General features: G+C 31.4%; 2 protein-coding genes across 2 annotated transcripts; one reads left to right on the top strand and one right to left on the bottom strand.

Annotated features, from left to right (window-relative positions):
• Nucleotides 1-1,088: 1,088 nt before the first annotated feature.
• Nucleotides 1,089-2,630, bottom strand: LOC111041655 (mitochondrial intermembrane space import and assembly protein 40-B). The gene is made up of 3 exons (XM_022325998.1): nt 2,277-2,630; nt 2,088-2,181; nt 1,089-1,766 (listed from the first exon to the last, which is right to left on the bottom strand). Exon 3 carries the CDS (start codon nt 1,565-1,567, stop codon nt 1,181-1,183), a length of 387 nt encoding a protein of 128 aa, XP_022181690.1. The 5' UTR covers nt 1,568-1,766; nt 2,088-2,181; nt 2,277-2,630; the 3' UTR covers nt 1,089-1,180.
• Nucleotides 2,631-2,841: 211 nt separating this feature from the next.
• Nucleotides 2,842-9,039, top strand: LOC111041656. The gene is made up of 2 exons (XM_022326000.1): nt 2,842-3,283; nt 7,854-9,039. Exons 1-2 carry the CDS (start codon nt 3,140-3,142, stop codon nt 8,052-8,054), a joined length of 345 nt encoding a protein of 114 aa, XP_022181692.1. The 5' UTR covers nt 2,842-3,139; the 3' UTR covers nt 8,055-9,039.
• The last annotated feature ends 9,139 nt before the right edge of the window (nt 9,040-18,178 follow it).

Here is an 18,178-nt window from a genome sequence, read left to right as displayed (position 1 = left end):
GAATTGGAAATTCAAGTTGGGACTCTGGAATATAAAGAAAAGATATCATAAAAAAAAATATTATTACATGTATTTGTTGCTTATCAATGTCATTAACAATCAGGTAGTTAATGAATAACATGTAACCTCAGATTATTTTATTAAATTATTTGTTTAATATAATCTGTGATGTAACTTAAAATGTTGTCTTTGCGGAATCAACTTTATTTGATGAGTTTTGAAGCTTAAATTGTCTGATAGAAAGATTTATTGAATTCAAACTCATGACGAAAAGAAATTTCAGCATTTCTTAACCCTTTTTTTTAAATTCATGTACCCCTTGACCTCCAAATTCTCACCACTGCTTTAAGTCAATTGTTAATTTGTCATAAACTTCTTTTCACATAAGATATAGATAAAAATCTATGAGTTAAGTATTAAAGTTTAATAATAATCAAATTTTTTTTTTCCACTACAATGCTTTTTTTTCGCTTCAACCCAAAGTTGATGTATTTGATAAGCAGTTTTTTTTTTAACAATGTCAATATCCTAGACTCCTAATTCTTGAATAGTATTTGATTTTAGTATAAAATATGGACATTGTTACAATCATTTTTTCATTAGATTTCCACAAATTAATTAATAAAATGCTATGATAACAATCAAAATGACATCTCTTCATGGAACTATAATATTGAAATAAAGCAATAGGTCCAATCGGTGAAAAATAAACAATTTACATTTTAATGTATGTAAATCTGATCACAAATCATTATATTATACTCAGTTTCACAAAAGAACATGCTGCGGGTTGACCAAAATCGATTTTTCTGCATATCCTGACATGACAACCTACCATAGGGGAACCAGTTTCAATAACAAGGTGACACAAGAGGATGACTTCAGTTTTATCATTTTGAAATAAATGGAAAACCATAATTTATACCATTATATGATTTATCTTCTGGCCTTCATGTTTCTGAAATTTAACATATTTTGAGGAACAGTAACATGAAATGACTAAGCATGACTCATAAACCAAATAGTAAATTCTTTGTTTTTACTAATAGAATATGTTGATAATAATTAATACGATTAAGTACACATAAAAACAAAACAAAAATATAAATTTAATACCTAAAACATCTATTTAAAACGAAAAAAAAAATAATTCTAAAACAGCACAGTTTAACAACAAATTTTACGAATTTGTTTCTTTATTTTTGATGGATTCACCAGCTTGTTCTTCAGCATTTAAAAATTCTTCATCGTCTTTTAAACCTTCTGAATATACTTCTGGATATTGGTCCATGCAAGTCCACATAGCTGTGAACTTTTCCCTACATTCCATACCTTTAGGTTCTTCTTTACTATAATGAAAACACGTAAATGATTCTCTAAATTCAACCCCACAAGGCCCAGTCGCCATTCCTCCTAAGCACGGGCAATTCCAGTTGATGGAGCCATCTGGAAATATGAGACCAGGGGAGGGTTCTGGAGGTGATAATATGACTTTACTAGGTGACTGATGATCTTCTTTCGTGGCAAATATGATTGTGTCTTTTCCATCTTTAATTACTTGTGACATGTTTATAAGTGCTGTCTTCTGTGATGAATGATATTAAGCAAGACGAACCGCGATGCACGTTGAATGCAACAGTATTTGAGTTGTGACGTCCAAATAAAGTAAGAGCTCCTCGAAATTTAATGTAAAAAGTAGATGGACACCTAATTATGCCTTTTCCAGCTTTAAACCTTAGAACATCAAAGTTGACACTTGATCCAAACTAAAAAAAAGTTAAATTATTAAAAATTATTGATAGGTATTTAATTGAATGTTTTATGAAATATTTAGCTTGAGTTATATATATCAAAATTCATATAACAGTTGCAAATAATTTATTAGTATAGACCATATAGGTACAGTATACTCTTAATACTGATGCGATTGTAAAATAACATTTAACTGTAGCATGTATATTAAAAAATTAATGGTACAAGTCTATTTAAATAAATTTAAGTAAATAATTACATAAAACCTAGTCCAAAATCCAGACAATGAGAAACATTAACACAAATTAATACATAAAATAAACATAATTTTGTACCTGGCCAAAAACTTCTTTAAGTGCTTCCTTGATGTAGAAAGAAAATTTGCCGTCATTCACGTCAACGATGTCCCCTTTTCTGTCGAGAACATTTCTATATAGACAAGGAAATAGAATCGGTTATTATACATTAGATTTAAACAAGTAAATACTGATCAAGCAATAGAGTATGATTCAAAAGTTACTCACAATGTGACTTCTAGGAAGTAATAAGAACACATAATCGGTTATAATAATACATTGTATTCTGACTATGTAATTTCAAATACTAAAACCTAACCTAACAGGTACTACGGTCTACGGTTGTATTTTGGAAAAAAAATATACAAAACAACGGGCACAACCTACACGGCTGTGCAAAAAACCAGCGCACCTAGTAAAGTGCCTAACGCAAATAAGGCGGGCAGCCAGTATTGAGAATGCACTATGACTATTGCACCATAGACAAGAATATTAAAAAATGCCTATGCCCTATCATTAAAGATTTTTATTTTTTATTTTTTTTTTTAATCGGTCCAAACGTATTTGAGGTTAAAAATTAAAATCTCGGAGATCACGATTGACGGGCGCGCATCAGTGTGGCCAACGGAACTCGGGCCGGGCGGTTCGACAAGATTGTTGGCGCGCCACCCGCGGTTGTCGGCCCGTCGTCCCGCCGCGCTATCAACGGAGCTGCGTTAATTTTTTTTTGAATGACAAAATAATATCATTTCGATTTTCGCTTCCAAGTTCCATTCGTCCCGTGGTCGCCGCCGCCGCCGCCGCCGCCACAGACTGCAGACGTCTTGTCATTATTATTATTTTTGTTGTAGTGCACCTACCCGCCACCGCGGTCGTCGTTTTCACACTATTTTCGTGTGCGTGTGCCGTGTGCGTGTGTGCGTGTGCCGCTGTCTGCCGTGCCGATCGACCGATCTCGCGCAGTTCGCCGACGCCGCCGCTGCTGCCCGTTGCCGTGTCCTGTCTTGCGCGCGTGTGTATGTGTGGTGCCGTGCGTGTGCGTGTGCGTGTTGCCGTTTCGTTGCGTTTGTTGCCGACGACGACACGTCTAAATGGGAAGCGTGAACAACGCTGTCCGTTGCGGTTTCATATGTCGTCTGTGTTCGAAAATCGACAAGCGCGTTGTGCACATCTACGGCGAACTAGGCAGAAAATACAATTTGGTTCAAAAGATCAGAGACTATTTGCCCATAAAGGTAAAGCACACACACACACCGATGCTCACCGCGCCTCGGCGGTCGTTGACGTCTATTTATTATTTTATTTATACACTGTTGTTGTATTTGCCCGTTTTACGTGCTTGTTCGGACGCTCCGAAATCGAGATGGCCCTGTAGAGTCCCCAGGACAAACGCTGCTGGTCGGGTTGGGAACAAAAATTCGGGCGGCGATTTTCGTTTTCGTCTGCCCTATTGAATTTCGTTATTGTGTTTCGAAACGAGTATGACGAAATCGGTGCGCGCACGCGCGCCCGTGTGTGTGTGTATATGTGTAGTAATGTATACCATGTCATATATTATTATGCACATTGCACACGCGCGCGCACACACACACACACACACACACACACGCCTGTAGATTGTGTGCGTGTTGCGTTATCACCGGGCCGTTGCGATTTAGCACTAAATGTGTAGAAACACGTCTGTAATTTTGCGCCATCGCCGAGACGGTCGCGGGGGCGACGGGCCGCGTTTCTCTGGGACCGCGTCGTCGTCTTCGTAGCCGTTTTTCCGCGGCCCCGACGTTTCTCGGCCCAGGGTTTCCTCGGGAAATTTTATCACATTTTCGCGGGACCTACATTGTTCCGCCGTCGGTTCCGACCGACACTCCGCCGCCGCAACCTTGACCTCGGGTTTTCGGTGAACTATTTTTTTTTTTGTGTTTTTCAGGGTTATTAAAAGTGTGTTACTTTCATAGGCGCCGAGGACGCTGTAGCCTTGACGCCCGAGCTCCTTGCGCGTAATATACGATGGCAATATCACAATAATATAACGCAAACGGTTGTGTACTACCTGCCTACCCGGGTAACCGTTTTCGAAATTTAATTTCTCCGTCCGCACGTCGCGTTAAATTTGGAATAGTACCTAATTACACGTGCGGCACATCCACGCCGTGTGCCTACCGTGTCTCGCCTGGACCGTAGATCATACTACCAGTACGTTGGTAGTACCCACGTCATGATGTGTGAAATTTCTTGAAAATCTATTTGCCGGCCAATTTTTGTTTTTAGTTGCGAATTCAAGGTCTTACACGACATTGTCGGCTTTCTAAGTGAATTGCTATTTTTTTTTCTTTCGATTTTCGTTATGATATTATGATGTAGACACGAATTATTTGATTGCAGTTTGATGTGTTGAATTCGGAATATAAATTTTGATGTCCTTTTTTAACATTTTCCATGGTCCATATGCAACCTTGACCCAACTGTACCCGATCACCTACTATTTGGATATATTTTAAATTAAAAGTATTTGAAAATGAGTCAAGGATATTAAATTGGTTACACTATTGAAATCATACGGATTGTATGCAATTTTAACAATGATTACATTGGTGATGTCATATTGATACAGGATGGTTATGGAATCAAGTTAATATTTGTTTATGGTTATGCCTACCTTGTGTAACTATACACGTATAATTATTTTTATAAAATTGAGTTTAACAATAATAGCTATTAGGCATTATCTTAATGTCGTCAAACCCAAAATCAAATCACACACAAGCTATTTCCTTATTTATTTAGAACTATTATCGTTTACAACAATATGTACCTAATTGGTTTTAATAAATTTTATTTCTTGTGTTACTTATACAGACTAGAATTTGTATATTTTGTTTTACACACTTTTCGGTATCTACCTTTTATTTATAGAATTTAATTTAAATATACTAAAATATTTATTTTTTGAAATATTTTCTCATCTACCTATAAGAAAAGCTTTCTTAATAATATATTTGGTCTTAAACCATATTACCTTAATTATTTCAACATTAAGAAGACCGTTAGATTGTGGGTTTGACAATATTATGTTTTTTTTTATTGTTTAGTTAATAGTTTGTGATAACAATAACATTCAAGTGCCCTTGATTTGTAACTAATATTTGATTATTTACTACCATCTCACATACTATCTAAAATTATAGCTGCTTGTTTTGTAATGTTTTAAACAAGACATAAATAGAAAAAAGAAATATTTATAAATGAATTACCTAGGCTGGTTCTTATAATGTCTAGTTAAGTGTCGGTTAATGCCAATCAGCTGATTACAGAATTTATTACCTGCTGAATTATACCGATTAAGCATCCGTTAACCTTGACTGGACATCGTAAGAATGTCCCTAAAACAGAAAATCATAAGTTTTTTAAATAAAAAAGAAGCTTATTGTCATTCTTCATTTCTTTGTATTGAATGTTCTCAATAACTTTGGTTACCTAATGAATAAGAGTCTTGTGAGCTTCTTACCTATATATTGTGTTAAATCACTAATCATAAATTTTATGAAATCATATTTATGCACTCCAAATATCTAGATTAATCATAATGTACCTATGTATCAAGTTCATTATCATTACTTTTAAAATTAATACCTATTATTTAGGTACTTATTTACTAGGTACATCTATTCATTAAGTGTCAATTAATTTAAAAAAAAATGTAACTATAATGTGTTAACACATGAACTCACACGTATTGTGTAAGTGTCAACGATTAAATATGGTAGAGAAATTTTTTCCTAATTGTTATTTTAATACATTTTTCTAAAGTAATTTGTAAATTTTAATTAATTCTGATATTTTCAATATTTAACACTAATTGATCACCTACCAACACGTTAAGTGCTCCAATCATAATCATTGTATTGTTAAAGTAGATATCTATAAACATTCTTAAAATAGTAATAATTTTATAACTTGTACCTATGTTTGGAATCCTTTACAAAGATTTAACTAGTTCAAGGAGTGGATATAAATGTAGTGATTCTTGATAAAAAAATTCTTTATTCACTGTTTACTTAACCTTCCAATTTTGTGAATTACCAAATTTATGTAACGTCTTAGTTAGTCTATATTCACTGTATTCCTAATAAACTTTCATATTTTAAAATGTATAGTATTAGCTCTGGTCTCTTGAATTCAAATCTCATAATCAAATCAGAATTCTTGACCCATCAAAAAATTAAATGCAGTATTCATAGAAGTTGCATAGATAAACGCGATGATACATGGTAGAATGAATTAATCTTAAACTGTATAAATGATAGATTGTTTTTTTTGCTTACCTAATTTATTGCTTGTTAGAGTACATACTAGGGTCAAACATTATAGAATTAAGAATTTGAGTACTTTGAATCAATATATCTTATACTTTTTTATAACCAATACTTGTTTTTGATACGAGGATTGAAAAAAAATTGTGGTCATCTAAGTAGCAAATTCTAAATGGGTAGTAAAGTTGTGGTAGGATTTATTAAGTAAATAACAATTAACAACAGAATTTAATTAGCAGCCTTCCTTAAAGTTTTTATAACTAAACAAAATATAAATATACCATAAAGCCATTCAAAATATAATATTAATATATATAGGTATTTCTTATTACAAGTACCTACCTATCTGATGATATAGATTTTTTATTTCATGTTTGTGTAACTATAATATTGAGCTCTAATATCTAACTTTTGGGTGAAGCTAATAAATATTTTTTGAATTAACTATATTACGGGCTATATTATTTAAACTATACTTTTCCACCGAGAGCATGTGTCTATTTTGTGCATCCTCCCATGTCACCCTGCTATCAAAACCGGTCCCTCTGTAGCAGCGAGTCGCTCTGAGATGCGAATATCAGCACATTATTTCACTGGCCAGAGTATACATGAGCCATGAGCTTCCTTGTTAATATATATATATAACTATTACAATTAAACAGAAATTTATTCAATTTCAATTGATAAGGAAATTATCTACTTTTTTATTTAAATAGTATGGTAATAAAAATGTTTTTGTGAACTTATAATAAGTAATTTTTGATTGCAGCATCAACAAAAAGAAAACTTTTACTACCCAGATTTATAATGTACCCTACCTATTCAACACAGCATTAACTTTTTTGAATAATAATAATAATAATAATTAGGTAGGTATAATTGTAACCTGTTATAATTTTACTTAATTTTTGATTCAATTCATATCTAATTTTGAATTAACTGTTAAGAAATATGAGTAAGGCAACTTAAAATCCAAACTAACCAAAGAGTGACCCTTTTTTTGTGTAAACTTTGTTTTCAATTATAAAGTGTTTTATATAACTTCAGTATCAGCTCTTCATAAAATAGGTGTATAAAATTCCATTTCTCATCTCTAAATATTATACATATTATATTGTACAATATTTCTGAACTTATATGAACATGTTCAGTGCAGCGGAGTCTCAATAAGTACTATACTCTGTCTCAAAAGAGAATAATCAGTCAGCCGACCGATTTACATCAGTGCTATGCATCTTCCACTAACTTCCCGGTATTCATATGATCATGTGGTTCATGATACGCCAATTGCATCTCTCCCCATAAATGATTGTTCTCTTTTGAGACACGGTATATATAAAAGGATTTTAAAGTCACAATAGCTCGTGGCTTTTATTTATACACTATAAGTACCTAAATCCGTTTAAAAAATATAAGGAATTAATTCTTTATTAAATGCAATTATAGACTTCTATAATCATTATCTGGGGTAAATGAATGTTTTATTCTGTTTTAGATTAAATCTTCTGATGGTTTGCCGCTCACATTATGTGTATCTTGTGTTCAAAGATTAAATCGCAGGCACACGTTACAAATGGCGATAAAAAACAGTGCTGCTCGTATAGTAACTCGCACCACAGTAGAATCTACCACCGGAAGAGACGAGTGTAATGAACGTCCACGAATACGTCTCATCTCACGTGTACAGTCAATTTGATTTTCGTCTTCTTTTATTGTATATACCTATTTTTTTTTTTCAATGAAGACTGTAATAAAAATTGAGTTCAAAACACATGAGCTGAATAATGAATATAAATGTTATTCTAATTTGTCAAGTCTCATCAGTGAATTACTAAAAGTGTTTTACTAACAGTTTTTATTAGATTTAAGTTGAGCAATAAGGTTATTTAACAAAAATTATTTTAAGTATATAATTATATTTCTATGTATAACATAAAAAATACCTAAAATAATTTATTTTTGATTGTATGTAAGTTAATTTTATGTAAGCTTAAATGCTTGTTTTATTTAAGAATAGTGCTGATGTAGACCTATTAGTAATATCTTAGGGATAGTCAAAATAAATATGTTAATAATAAGTAAATGTACCTATAGATATCCAATCTACCACTGCATTTGACAACTATGCATTTTTCAAGTATTCATATACAAAATGGGACACAGAAAACCATCAAAAATGTATTTTGTATTCAAAATTAAACATAAATGTTATATTATAATATTATTCACGTTAAATTGAAAACTTGAAAAATGCACATACATTATCTTCAATTTTTTTTTCTTTGAATAGTTTCAATTTTATTTCAAAAAAGGGTTACTACTATTGTTTACTAAACCACCAACGTATTTAAATAACATGGCGTGCCATTTGTCTTTAATTTTATGTTATTTTTTTAAAAGCATTCACTTTATATAATTTGAAATGAACTTTTCCTGATCTCAAACTTATGGGAAGGTTTTTAGTACAGATTTGTTGAATTTTTTAACATATTAAATTTGACATCCCATTAAATATTAATTTTTAATTGATTTTTTTAGTAAAATCAGTGCCTATAAAATTCAATTAAAGTATTAATATTTTATAAAATTTAAGTTTATATTTTACTTTGTAGATCTAGAAAAATAGTACAATAAGTGCAATATGAATTGGCGCTGAATAAAAAATTGTTTGAAACTTTTAATTTATTATATTTTATGATATACTTCTTTTTCAAAAATAATAATTTGACAAAATTCTACAAATTATTTTTGTTTTAATTGTGTTATGTTGTATGAAAATTTTCAACTTCCATTAAATATGTATATCTCCTTGTTAACTTGACCTGCAATATAAATAATTGTTAAGATGTGAAAAAGATAGTATTATAATTTGTCATTTGAAAAACTTATCTTTGCATTTTATTTTTTTAACACTTCTATTCCTAGTATTGTTTGAAATAAAAAATAGACCTTAAAAACTGATATAATATGCTCTATACAGTTTATAATAGAATTGCTTTTAAAACCATCTAGAAATATTACTTTAAAACTTAAAATAACATGTACTAAACTTGATAATATTTTCTGAATTAAATTGTGTATTGTCTTACTAAAAGATAAATCTAGTTGTAAATACTAATGTATAGTTTATTATAGTTGGTTGTAGCTTGCTATGATTTTTTTTAAAAGCAGATAAATAGTTAAAAATAGGTAGTACTTATTATGGCCTTTGCGTCATGGTACAATATTTTGATTGTATTAAGAAACTAATGAAATTTGTCATATTTCTAGAACCCATCTGCTCGATTAAAAATATTGAAGATACTGAGCTGATAAATGTGACAAATATTATGAACACGCAGTATTTGGTAAAATCTTTCCAGTAATGTTAAAAATTCAGACACTGTAAATTAGGAGGGAGCTATGTGGCTTAGTTTTCGATAATGGTTACAGCCTACAGGACAAAGGTTTACCAGGTACCTACAAGTAATCGGTAATATTGCCAGTCTCCTGTGCCAAAGGCGGGTTTCTCCTATACACGTGAGCGCATACGTGCCTACAAATCCTGGTTGTTTAGGTTAGGTTACGATTATCCACGTTACCTTGTTGTTGGGCATAGCTGAACATTTTTCGTGTACACTGCACACGCATATAGTGGAAACCCGCCCTAAAGCACACTGGTACAACCCGCCTGACTGGGAATATATCTCTGGTTTAAATTGTACATTGACAATCTTGAAATGTATTATCTTTATATTTCTTATTTACCTATATTTTATAAATAAAAACAGTTGGCAGCACATTAAATTAAAAATCTAAAAGTTTAAATATAGCGTGTTTTATGCGTAGGACACTATGACTACAGTAGCAGACATCAATAATTACTCCCGATATAGATTTGTACAATATAATAAATCTATGACCTGTACCATTGTTTATTTATCACTTTTAATGATTTTTAGCGATTGTATTAGGCAACTGTTAAGGTAATAAAAGGTTTTGTTTTTGGATTGCCTGTGGTTAATATAATATTGTATTTAGCTGTACCTATGTTATAAAATCTATAAATCTAGTGTCAAATAATAATATGTATTTATAATATACGTGTAGGTACTGTTTAATATTTCAACATGGAATTAATAAAGAGAAGGCTAGTGGTAATGTTTAAATAATAAATAATATACGTTCATATTGAAAAATAAATTGCACAGTATTGAATTTTTAATTTGTGAAGTAATCTCGATTATGTTCGAAATTGTATTAAACATTTGGCTGAACTTGTACTATTATTGTCATCATAATGTCGAAATGTATACATAATGACACACTTAGTACTTGCAAGGTAATTGTGTTTAATGAGCTACTCAAGGACTTTCATGCTACTTCATTTTGGTAGGTTTCATGAGATGGTTTCATCGTCGAATCTTGAAGGTCACTAGACAGTTATAATCATTAATGCAACTTTTTAACGGACTATTTTGTAATGCTGTAATTTTGCAACCGGCAAATTTTGGGGATTTTAACGGTTCATGATGTATCGTAATCAATATAAAAATATTCCCCTGCTCTAGCAAATTTCGTTCGTTTAACTTGTTTAAAAAACCTACAAAGTCTATCACGTAGACCGTGGAGAGTGGAATCTTTAAAGTAATGTAAAACAATAAAATCTACGATTTCAATTCAAATAAAATACCTACATAATCGTACATTACTAATTAGATACCTACATAGTTTAAACATACTAGTATATCCAATCTAATCCATGTTAGGTAGTACCTACTGCATATTATATGGTTATATACTAAATACTAAATTTCTATATAATGTGCTATATCCCACGACACACCCTATATAGGTTGAATTATCTTTTATAGTTATTATACTATATATATACATATTAATAACAAAATTAGGTAGGTACAATTATATTATACAAATCAAACATAGGAATTTGCGTACTTTGAGGCACTCTATTATTGTACCTATATTCTGTACCGACTAAACCTATTCAGTATTCTACACATTCATTTTGTAATTTCGTCTTTCTATAACCAGGTGTAACCCAAACACTGCCGGAATATTAGATTATGACGAAAAAATTAATAAGTTTAACATCAATAAGGTAGGTCGTAGGTATGTTTATTTTGGTAGGTAAATAGCGAAGGTAGATTAATATTTTGGTAGGTGCGTAGGTAGGTATATGATCACACTGTTGTCTGATATTAGAACAAGTTGTTTGATCATTATTTATAGGTACTTGCACACATAGTTCTATGTTAAATGTCTTATAAAGTTAATATACATTTTACCGTAAATGTGTGGTGGATGATAATTTTGTGCTGGGCCGTGTTAACCGGTCGAACAATATCAAAATTAAAATAAAATAGATTGAATAATCTTCGCTATATTACACAATACCACAAATTATGTTACGTATATTAATATAATTAATTCGTGAACAAAACACATGATGGATCTATATTATAATTATTATTTATATAGGTAATACGTATGAAGTCACTTCTTGAGAAGGTATATAATATGTTATAAAGTCACTTCTTAGTTCTTGAGTCTGTATATAATATATTTTAATGTATAGCGATCGAATTTCGTATTTATAATGTTGAAACTTATAGGTAATGTAAAAAATTTTTTCAAGTGAATTCAAATTTTTTTATTTTCGTTTAGTAATATGTGAGTTTGGAGGTTAATTTTTCTATTAGGCTATGCCTAATTTTTGAGATGGCATAGCCACTGCACTAATCCCGCCTCCTTCGTTTAGTTTGTCCATAATCTGTATCCATTGTTCATCTTTATATTAATTATCTACTGATTTTAGTTAAAACTTAAGACCTATAACTTATAAGGTAGGTATAACATTTATATCGTATAAATACACTGCTATATAAGCATCTGGCTATAATTTAATTAAAAACGTTTCTGTTTGAAATGCTAAAAACGAAATAACATTATAGTAATATTATAAAATATAATATCTTGGATCATAATAACAAGATTCGTTTATTTAAATTGAAGCTTTCAAAACGAATTACTTATACTAACTGGGTCGAGCTTATACTTAGCTATACTAACCCGATCAAATGAGAACCGACAAACTCGAGGAGAAACGCTGGTTGTGTTATAAGCCATCAGGAAATGTCCGTATAGAATCGGAGTGGCGCCTAACGAGACATATTGCACCAAGGACAACGAGAGGACTACTGCTTTGGGCTGTCGGGCCGGGATGCCATGCGGATCCTGTTGTGGAGGGGGGGGGGTCTGCGCTGTGACCCTTCTGCCTCTTTTATGCGGATTAGTGGCCTGCATTTCCGTGATTGTAAGGTCCTTCGGCAAAGGCTGATTTTCAGACTCGTCCTCAAGAGCTGCACCTGTGGCTGCCGCGGCATTCTATGGTCATTCCCTGATTTCAAACCAGCATTCTCCGAAAGATTTGAAATAATTATATATTTATTTAATATTTCTTTTTTTTATTTGAAAGATTTGTCTGAATTGTCCACTTTCCTGCACGTGGTCAATGGCCATATACAAACGTTCAAAAGCAAAAATGTCAATGCTTTAGATAAATATTGATTATACATGAATATATATTTTGTTCATTTCATATAACTTAAGTGTTATATAATAATATTCCTTTTTTTTTAAAAAGAATTGGCTTTATTTGAAAAATTACAATCTATACAGTATGTACAATAAGTAATAATAATAATTTACAAACAGTTGACGATGTCGATTCACACGAGGAGGGAATCACACATTTGCGACACTTCATACATTTATAAGTTATCAAATCTCGGCACCATTTCCTCTTGAGGTGTCTGGTTGGGTTACCTGGAAGTGTTAGAAAAGCTAACTCATTGATTAGTTGGTTAGGAGTATCTTGAAGTTTGGCGTGGTAGCGTTGGTAGTAGATAGCAGCTGTATTGTCGATGGAGGGTAATTTGAGGTCGGAGTTTAGAGTCGCGTTTGAAACGAACCAGAGTGCATCAGTGTTTAAACGAAGAGTGACGTTTTGAAAAGCTTGTATAAGCTCTTCTTAAACTCTTGTTCCGAGTTCTTAGCGGAACCCCGCATTACAACACCGTATGACCAATGGCCATATTGGTCGAAGAAATAATATTCCTATAACTATAATATGGCTATGCACCGACTCACCGTTAATAATTATAATTTGTACAAAATAAAAACCCAATAAACGTAAAGCGAATATATATACTCTTTAGGTATGTATGTGAAATTTATTTCATACAATATCGATAGGTAGGTAGGTATAAATTAATGATGCCTATTGATTTGAAGTTCAAATAGAATAATAATTATAGATAACTTGTGTTGTTTCGCACACTCAATGAAGTCCTTTATTTTTCTTTGTCTACTATCTTCTGTCACTTTTTGTAATATTTTACATTAGTAGGTAGTTAATATTAAAAATTTATTAAGTGAAGTAGGTATTAGTGTTAGTGTTGAACACGGTAAATGGATTATTTTATTTTACTGTACAATATGCCTAGCTATAAGTGTACTGTCCACGTGTAAACGTATAATAATAGGTACCTACCCATTGTATAAAGGTTATAGGTACATACTACATAAGTATATTAGTATAGTTTACCTTTTATATGTTTATGCATTTTATTTATATAGGTACATATACCTACTACTTATTATGCTCTAACCATGCATAATATACTGTAAATACATTTTTTAATATTTCGTAACCAATGTTTTAATCAGGGCTTAAAACCGTTTACCGGTTTTTCACGAAAACCGTAAATTTTAAGAACCCTAAACCGTTTACCGGTTTTTTTTGCAGTATGGAAAGCGGATATCGGTAACCGATTAACAAAAGTTTATAAAGTCGTATACCGAAAATCAATTATCAACATTTCTGAAAATCGTTCATTTAGCGATACCCGGTTACCATTATAATGCGGAAAAGATTATTTTTGTTCCAATTACCAATCATTTATTGTTATTTCAGTTTATATTTTATTTGTAGAGAAATGTTTACCTGTTATATTGAACTTATAAGTGTATGATATAATTATATATCATACACAATCATCACAATTTCAAAATATACGTACACCGGGTACACGCCATGCGCCAATACCTACGCCATACAGGTAATACCAACAGTAATATTATGTTTATGAATTTATGATGTATATTAAAAACAAAATATTTATAGCTGTGCTGATTAGTGATTATTTCATATTACTGGTATTCCCCTATTTGGCCGTTTCTCGTAATACAGTAATTCGTAAATGCATTTTGTCTATGTTGCGCGCGTGGGCCAGAATTCGCCAGATAGAGAAAACAAATGGTGCGCTGACATCCTCCAAATACTGTAAATGATCATGTAATCATTTACAGTATTTGCATCCTCTTGAGAGTATGTACAGATATACTAATATACTATATATAGATATATCTTAGTCCGTATTATAAACACATTATAAATAATTCGTAGTTGAAAAGTGATAACAAAAAACATTTTGTGAAGAACGGTATTTAAACCGGTTAAAACTTAAAATCGGTAAGCGGTTATTTACATATTTCATAAACCGTTAAAAATCGGTAACCGGTAGCCACTACATTATTCTGGTGTAAGGTAACCGGTAACTGGTTAACAACACTTCTTGAAACAAGAAAACTGGTAATCGGTTATCAAAAAATTTGATTTCAGGAACGGTTTTAAGCCCTGGTTTTAATACGTTTCAATGTTAGCCATAGCCCATAGGGCATAGGCAACTTATATACCTAACCAAAAATTAAGATAGTTAAATCTACATTCTATGTGCACGATTCATATTTATTATGATATATGTTTTTTTTTTTTATAAATATTGATTCGGATCGAGTTTTGTGGTCCAGTCAGTGGCGTATTTTCAATTTTTTTCTGGGGGTGGTCCAATAATTCCGACATAATATAGACATGTACTGATATAAAGACATAGTTTTTAATAGATTATAAGAATGAAAAATAGTTTTTTTATTATATTTTATAATTTTAAAGTACAAAATCTAAGTGTCTTTTTTTTACAAAGTTCATCTAAAATGTCTTTTGGTAAGATAGAACCTTTTCTATAAATGGACATCATAGCCAATCAAGCCCGTAACTGGTGGGGGGGTCCAGGGGTCCGGACCCCCCCCGAAATTTTTAAAAGTAGAAACATTTTAGCCGTGAATATTGTTTAACTATACTAAAACTATACCTAGAAAAAATGTTAGACCCACCACGAAATTTTTTTCCAGTTACGGCCTTGTAGCCAATCCATTAAGTCTATTCTAGAAAAAAGAAAACATAAATTCAACAATAAATTCCTTACGGCTCACATCACATCAATGAGCTATTATTATAATTTTCTAATTTATTATATATTTCATTGGTACTTATATACGTAATAGTCAATAGATCTAATATATTTTATTGAAGAAATGTAATGCAGTTCGCACTAGCAGCCGACGCGCGACGCCGTCGTTCAGTAACGAAATACAAACATAAAGTAAATGGTTCTATGACAATTTCCTTGTTTACAAAGCAAAAATTTAAATAGATTAATAATAGCTACCTATATTAGGGCTAGCGGTATTCAAAATTTTAATACCGGTATCCGGTATTTGTTTACTACTGGTATTACCGGTTATACGGTATTTTCGGTAATTACCAAAAATACCGTACCACGGTAATTACCGAAAATAACGAGTTGAGGTACATCGGAATACATACCGGATCTCGGTAAATTTATGTGTTTCCAAGTTTCCAACCTAAGAAAATTTACCTTTAACATCTAAAAATCATGTGTAATTATTTATTATTGTCTAAGACTTCCAATATTTTGTGATATGGTGAAAAGGGGAGGGGTAGTTTCTAGAAAAATAATAAATTACTTCTACAAACAAAGAGCGAGGGTATAGTGGTATAGTGAGGTAACTGATTTTATTTTAACCTATTTTTTTTGGTATTCGCGACGCTAAAATGGTTGAGAAACTCTGATCTAGATGCAGGCAGCGGTCTGCAAACTGACAGTTTAGAATATTATATTATGTCATTATGAATATATAAAAATAATAAATAATAAATGCTAGTAATTACCGAATCACGGTATACCGGCATTCTGAAATACCGAAAATACCGGATGCCGGTATACCGAAAACACCGCCAGCACTAATCTATATTGTCCTATATAAATAGTTTATTGGAGAATGATGTGAGTCGTCAATTCCTTGCGATAAGAATGTTTTGACTGTTTCAAGAATTATTGATGTTTATCTAATACGGGTATTTTATAAAGTGGTAAAACATACAATACAAGGAAACGCGTGGTGGCGGGTTTTTGATCGTTCGACCGTTGGCTAATTTTAAGCTATATTTCATATAAATATTTTGTTCACGGGAAAAAACCATGTCCGTGCGTACTTACATAAATTGGGGTCTGCAAATATGTAAGAATTTTTTTTTTTATGGAGAGATTCTGGGGGTACCTAACCTAACCCCCGTAAATACGCTACTGGGTCCAGTTATTATATTATTCTGGCAGTGGATTCATTTCTCTTACCGCTGACCGCTCAAATTTCAAGTACTGACCAAGTACATAAGGCCAAGGCCATAAGATAAGTAAATAAGTGATAACACAGAATACAGATAATATTCTTAACATTTGTTTGGCGATGGACCAATTCACTAATATAAAAGCTAATAACATACACGGTTGGTTCTGCTGAACGCAAATTTAATATGTTGCTCATGGGCGAGAGGGACAATTTGGGGAAAACTCTGAAAAGTGTACTGACTTCCTCTAACAAATAACCACGGTACATAAAATATAATATTATATAATTTACAGGGTATGCAAGTATGGCCAGTCAGACCGACCAATCTTAACATAGTAGTATAGTACTATAGTACTACTATTTGAGCTCGATATTTAAATATTTCATTCACCTTTTATACATAATATAATTATCATAAGTCAGGATATATCTTGATATCTACGGCAAGGCGAACAATGCCCAGCTCTCGAATCAAGGAAAACCAAATTGGTTTAATTTCTTTATATTTAATTTTAAAATTTTCACGACTTGCTTCAAAATTAAATCATCTGAAAATTGTACGTGGTGCTTTGTATTATATATTTATTTTTAAATTTGATAATAGGTTAGGTCTAATTGACCATTCACCAAGTGATGAAGTTAAAATACAACGATAATGTATGATTTAAATGATTTTATACTATACCTATTATTTATTACTTATTAGTATCTACCTAACTACCTAAAGCTCTAAAATATTGCCATCATTTGAGTTATTTTCTTAGGGTTAAAAAATTATATTATTTAAATAATTTGCTTTGATTTATAATTTTTTGTATTTCTTTTTAACGTATTCAAAACTCTAAAGACATTTTAAGAATTTAACATTTTATTAACTCAATGGTACCAAATTGTTGTTATTAATCAATTTTATTTTAAGGTATAAAGATATTGCAATATTAAAATGGAGAACTACCCGAAAGTTGAAGCTAACTATATATTAATAGCTAAGTTTTGACACTCGTATTATGTACACAGTATATGTATTGAAAATAATCATACGCAATAGTATATATTTATATTTTATGGATCTAAGGCTATTTCAATATAATTATAAAATATTTTACTTTTGGTTACCTGTGTCAACAAATGTCCTATAAATAGTAAATAAAATTGCATTAATTTTGTTACCATGCATATTCACTGATTATACTCGTTCAAAATAACTATCTAAAATTTAATTTTTAGTCTGTAAACTAGTAAACTACATATTTTAATCACCTATTT

This window comes from Myzus persicae, unplaced genomic scaffold (assembly GCF_001856785.1).
Source record: "Myzus persicae strain clone G006 unplaced genomic scaffold, MPER_G0061.0, whole genome shotgun sequence".
In the NCBI taxonomy this organism is placed as follows: Eukaryota; Metazoa; Arthropoda; class Insecta; order Hemiptera; family Aphididae; genus Myzus; species Myzus persicae.
The sequence above is the reverse complement of the archived record's forward strand: the minus strand, read 5'-3'. Positions and strand labels throughout refer to the sequence as shown.

What these genes read in the sequence shown, in the direction of transcription:
- LOC111041655 (XM_022325998.1), bottom strand. Translation starts at nt 1,567, where the DNA reads ATGTCACAAGTAATTAAAGATGGAAAAGACACAATCATATTTGCCACG.
- LOC111041656 (XM_022326000.1), top strand. Translation starts at nt 3,140, where the DNA reads ATGGGAAGCGTGAACAACGCTGTCCGTTGCGGTTTCATATGTCGTCTG. An exon ending in GAGACTATTTGCCCATAAAG is followed by an intron (nt 3,284 to 7,853) that starts GTAAAGCACACA and finishes ATTCTGTTTTAG; the next exon opens with ATTAAATCTTCTGATGGTTT.